General features: G+C 47.7%; 1 protein-coding gene across 1 annotated transcript in view; it reads left to right on the top strand.

Annotated features, from left to right (window-relative positions):
- ZFYVE1 (zinc finger FYVE-type containing 1) overlaps positions 1 to 6000 on the top strand; it is an 80171-nt gene that overhangs the window by 53322 nt on the left and 20849 nt on the right. Inside the window, exons 5-8 of the mRNA XM_075330868.1 lie at positions 1798 to 1906; positions 2314 to 2411; positions 2505 to 2622; positions 3019 to 3189. Coding sequence (XP_075186983.1) covers positions 1798 to 1906; positions 2314 to 2411; positions 2505 to 2622; positions 3019 to 3189 — 496 coding nt within the window. The remainder of the gene's footprint in view (positions 1 to 1797; positions 1907 to 2313; positions 2412 to 2504; positions 2623 to 3018; positions 3190 to 6000) is intronic.

Genomic DNA, 6000 nt, shown 5'->3' with positions numbered 1-6000 from the left:
CCCATGCTGCGCACTCCCCATCGTGCTCCATCCTCCATGCTGCGCACACTCCCCATCGTGCTCCATCCTCCATGCTGCGCACTCCCAATCGTGCTCCATCCCCCATGCTGCGCACCCCCCATCGTGCTCCATCCCCCATGCTGCGCACTCCCCATCGTGCTCCATCCCCCATGCTGCGCACTCCCCATCGTGCTCCATCCTCCATGCTGCGCACCCCCCATCGTGCTACATCCCCCATGCTATGTATGTACATGTGTGTGTATGTATGTGTGCGTGTGTATGTACATGTATAAGTGCGTGTATGTACATGTATGTGTGTGCGTGTATGTACATGCGTGTGTATGTACGTGTATGTGTGCGTGTGTATGTACATGTATGTGTGTGTATGTATGTGTGCGTGTATGTACATGTGTGTGCGTGTGTATGTACATGTGTGTGTGTGTGTGTGCGTGTATGTACATGTGTGTGTGTATGTACATGTATGTGTATGTGTGCGTGTGTATGTACATGTATGTGTGTGTATGTACATGTATGCGTGTGTATGTACATGTATGTGTATGTGTGCGTGTGTATGTACATGTATGCGTGTGTATGTACATGTATGTGTATGTGTGCGTGTGTATGTACATGTATGCGTGTGTATGTACGTGTATGTGTATGTGTGCGTGTGTATGTACATGTATGTGTGCGTGTGTATGTACATGTGTATGTACATGTATGTGCGTGTGTATGTACATGTATGTGTGTGTGCGTGTGTATGCACATGTATGTACATGTGTGCGTGTGTATGTACATGTGTGTGCGTGTATGTACATGTATGTGTATGTACATGTGTGTGCGTGTATGTACATGTGTGTGTGCGTGTGTATGTACATGTGTGCGTGTGTGTGTGTGTGTGCGTGTGTATGTACATGTATGTGTGTGCGTGTGTATGTACATGTATGTGTGTGCGTGTGTATGTACATGTATGTGTGTGTATGTACATGTATGTGTGTGTATGTACATGTATGTGTGTGTATGTACATGTATGTGTGCGTGTGTATGTACATGTATGTGTGCGTGTGTATGTACATGTATGTGTGTGTGCGTGTGTATGTACATGTGTGTGTGTGTGTGTGTGTGTGCGTGTGTATGTACATGTGTGTGTGTGTGCGTGTGTATGTACATGTGTGTGTGTGTGTGTGCGTGTGTATGTACATGTATGTGTATGTGTGCGTGTATATGTACATGTATGTGTACGTGTATGTGTGCGTGTGTATGTACGTGTATGTGTGCGTGTGTATGTGTGCGTGTGTATGTACGTGTATGTGTGCGTGTGTATGTACGTGTATGTGTGCGTGTATGTACGTGTATGTGTGCGTGTGTATGTACGTGTATGTGTGCGTGTGTATGTACGTGTATGTGTGCGTGTGTATGTACGTGAATGTGTGCGTGTGTATGTACATGTATGTATGTGTGCGTGTGTATGTACATGTATGTATGTATGTGTGCGTGTGTATGTACATGTATGTATGTATGTGTGCGTGTGTATGTACATGTATGTATGTGTGCGTGTATATGTACATGTATGTGTATGTGTGCGTGTGTGTGCGTGTGTATGTACATGTGCGTGTGTATGTACATGTGTGTGTATGTACATGTATGTGTGCGTGTGTATATATGTATGAATGTGTGCGTGTGTATATTATGTATATATAATTAATATCTCTGATTAACTATAACTGAGTATATTTCCGATTTGTTATTCTGCGCACGTTTCGTGTTGGCGCGGTCTTATTCCTCCCTCCTGTTTTCCAGGGCAGGGTGTAAGAACAGTATGAATCACTGCAAGGAAGGTGTTCTTCACGACGCATCGAAGCGCTGCAGATACTCGCACCAGTTTGACAACCGAGTGTTCACTTGTAAAGTAAGTGAGAAAATCCGTTGGTATCATTATCACCTATATTTTTTGGTTTAAAGGTAAAAGTCCCTATTAGTGTCGGCCCTTCCTTGTGCAGCCATGCCTCCTGCCCCTTGGACTTGCTTTGGTCACATGTGGCTTTAGCGTCTTGCAATGTCAGACATAATAATGCAATATCTGCTATGGGTGGTGCTCACATTACCTTCCCATTCCCATTCCTACCAAATAGGCACGTCTCCAGATTCTGATTGTTTGGGTGAGACCTCTGAGACCCTCCCTGCTCCCCCGGTAGGTTTTCCATTGTCAGTAGAAGAAAGCAATCAAGGAATATAAAATGTACAGTCTCAAAATACGACGCGTTTCGGGACTCGGTCTGTTAGATTGTATTTTTATCTGCGTATTCCTCTTTTCAGGCTTGCTATGAAAGTGGGAGAGAGATGAATGTGGTCCCCAAAACCTCCGCATCCACAGACTCGCCTTGGTTGGGTCTTGCCAAGTATGCTTGGTCTGGGTAAGTCATCTCCTTTTGCGTCTCGCCTGACGATCAGTTGCAATATTTGAGCTGATTCTTCTTACTAATCCTTGTTTTTGCTGCTACATGTAGGTATGTGATTGAGTGTCCAGACTGTGGGGTGATCTACCGTAGTCGCCAGTACTGGTTTGGAAATCAGGATCCAGTTGATACCATTGTGCGCACAGAGATACAACACGTTTGGCCAGATGTAAGTCATTTATTCCTTAAAGGGGTTGACTACCATTGGGGAGCTTTTTCTTTTACTTAAATGCATGTATTTGGGGCTAAAAAACAATTTTTCATTAAAAATTTAGCACCCTTTGACTTTGAAAGGCTCTTTGCTTTCCCACACATTCAACTTTGATGTGATCTGTGGCTATAAATCAGCGGCGAGGAGCTGAGAAAAGACAAGAGTTACAATCTCGGAGTCAGACTGTCATAATGAGCTCACTGATAGATTCTAAGTTACCTCTTTCAGCAGCTTGCAGATCCGTGAGGCTGAGACTGAATTAGGATGACGCCTGTCCCCACAACTGGCTGTAGGAAAGGGAAACCACAGGAAAAAAACCTCCGGAATTAAAAACTCTGCGTTTTTTCCTTTTAGTCTGATGGATTCCTCAAGGATAACAACAATGCGGCACAGCGTCTTCTGGATGGTATGAACTTTATGGCCCAGTCCGTGACTGAACTAAGTATTGGACCCACAAAGGCAGTGACATCGTGGTTGACTGATCAGATTGCCCCGGCCTACTGGAAACCAAACTCACAAATTCTGGTAGGATTATGATAATTCGGTTTAATTTTTTACTTTAAGGGGAACCTGTCAGGTCCCATATGTCCTGCAAGTCAGCAGCATTCACATTTGTATGCCAAAATTCCCTTCCTAACCTCAGACTTTATTCCCACATGGTTTATTTGTGATTAAATGTAATATGTGACCCCCCAAAGAGCTTTAAATTATTTGACTGGTCTCGTGCATTCGGTCCATTTAACTCTACAATTCTAAGAGATAGCATATGGCTAGTATACAGTGTGTCCACCCATATCCTGTCCACCGCCATGAACTTGAGAACAGCGGCAGCTATAGGCATAGAAGTGGTGTCTAGGTATAGTAAAGTAGCCATGTGCTACGCAATGAAACCACCTATAGCGCCACCTGGTGGAAAACAACGGAGTTAGCATTTTCATTTCGAAAACGGAACGAGATAAAGAAAAAAATTGAATTAAAACATTGTAGGGCATCATCTATTCAATATGAATCGACACCTGCATACAGAAATACTATGATATGAAACCCATGATCCCCCAAAACATTGAATGTTTGTCACTCATAGGGTGCTCATTTAACTTTGATGCTCAAAGTGGCCCCCGTCAGCTGCAATGCACATCTGGCCTCTGCACAGCATACTGTATCTTGCTGCACGGTGTGCAATTTGGTAAGTGACACGTTTGCACAAGCATCTGTGATACATCTTCGTAGGTCCTGCAATGTTGGTGGACGGGTCGCATACACCTGCTGTTTGATGTGACCTCACAGAAAGACGTCCAATGGGGTCAGGTCAGGTGAGCGTGGAGGCCACTCCACACAGCCACCGTACCCAATGACTTGTAGGAAGGTCTCCATGAGGTATCGCTTCACGTCCACAGCCTTGTGAGTGTTAGACGTTCTAATCATAGCATTTCTGTATGCAAGGTGTCGATTCGTATTGAATTGATGATGCCCTACAACTTTGTAATTCACTTTTTCTTTGTCGCTCCATTGGGAGACCCAGACAATTGGGTGTATAGCTTCTGCTCCGGAGGCCACACAAAGTATTACACTTTAAAAAGTGTAACCCCTCCCCTCTGCTATACACCCTCCCGTGCATCACGGGCTCATCAGTTTTATGCTTTGTGTTGAAGGAGGCACACATGCACACAATGCTCCACATTTTAGTCAGCAGCAGCTGCTGATTATATCGGATGGAAGAAAAGAGGGCCCCTAACAGGGCCCCCGGCATGCTCCCTTCTCACCCCACTGAGTCGGCGGTGCTGTTAAGGTTGAGGTACCCATTGCGGGTACACAGGCAGGAGCCACATGCCGTTTTCCTTCCCCATCCCTTAGGGGCTTTGGGGAAGTGGGATCCTAACCGGTCATCCAGCCACTGGGACCGGGCTCCTTCCGCAGCCCCTGGGGGAATCTGCCGGACAGGAGACGGAGTATCGTCAGGGACATGGCCCTGCATCTACAGGTACTCTGTGTCCCCGTTGGGACGGTGCATGAAGCACCTTGGCCTCATACGCAGCTGCGACTGCGGTGTGGATTTTTTGTCTGGGACTACCGCGCCGACCGTGCCTGTTTGCCGGCCGCGGTTTTTACTTTAGTCCCCGGCTTTTGCGGCCTAGTGTGTTAAACTCCCGCCCCTGAGCCTGCCAGTCAGGGAGAAAGGCGGGACGGTCGGTATGATGCCGACAGTGAGGGCTGGAGCACACTTCGCTGTCCTCCGCCCCCCTCACTGATCACTATGGGCCACCAGGTTCCCGCACTTTTGCGGTTCCGCCCACGGCTCTCTCCTCCCCTCGGAACGCCGGCAGCCATTGTTATAATTCTGCCGGTGGAGGATCTCAGAATCTGCTCCAACTGCTCTGGGAGAGGGGGGATCCTAACCGGTCGCCATGCACTGGGACCGGGCTCCATCCGCAGCCCCTGGGGGATTCTGACGGACAGGAGACTGGACATCATCAGGGACAGAGCCCTGCATCATAAGGTACTCTGTGTCCCCTGAGGGACGGTGCATGCAGCATCTGTGTTACAAACGCCGCAGCGGTTGCGGAGTGGTTTGTGAGACTGGGACTACCGCGCCGACCGCGCCATGTTTGCCGGCCGCGTTTTTAAATTTAGTCCCCGGCTCTTGCGGCCTAGTACCATATACTCCCGTTCTCGGGCCTGCCAGTCAGGGGTAACGATGGGACGGCCGACTGGACGTCGGCAGGGAGGGCTGGAGCATACGTTGGTATCCTCCTTCCCCCTCACTGAGCACTGGGGGGCACCAGTTTTTCAGGTGCTGACCCCCCTTGGTGCCGCAGTGTATATATATATATATATATATATATATATATATATATATATATATATATATATATATGTTTATTTATATGGTATATGATCTCACTGTTCGGCAGCATTATTTGCTTTTGGCTGTATACCCTCACTGTTTACTCTGCGGACGACATGCTGTTGTCTGCTCTTAAAGAGTAAGGGTGCCAAGGCACTGGCTTATTTTACAACCTGTACCTCTTGTGCGGCTATATTACAGGCACTGCACAGATGACAGGAACAGAGTTTGCATGTTGGAATCAGCAAATCTCTGAGTAGCTTTCACATTCCAGGACTCAGTCTATGGACAGAGGGTCTGCTAAGATACTGGAAGCCTTGCAGTCCAGACCGATAACACAGGGCCAGGGAGCTGTGAGTTCATCGCTCCCGGGTCCCTCTGGGTCGGTACAACAAGGGGCTCCTGGGGTAACACCCAGATCCCACGGTGAGAACTCCGTCACGGACCGCGGCCTCTGATAGGCTAAGCGGGCCCGCTGGGAACCTTCCCCG

This window comes from Anomaloglossus baeobatrachus, chromosome 12 (assembly GCF_048569485.1).
Source record: "Anomaloglossus baeobatrachus isolate aAnoBae1 chromosome 12, aAnoBae1.hap1, whole genome shotgun sequence".
Taxonomy (NCBI): domain Eukaryota; kingdom Metazoa; phylum Chordata; class Amphibia; order Anura; family Aromobatidae; genus Anomaloglossus; species Anomaloglossus baeobatrachus.
Note: the sequence above shows the minus strand (reverse complement) of the source record. Positions and strands in the feature narration are given on the sequence as shown.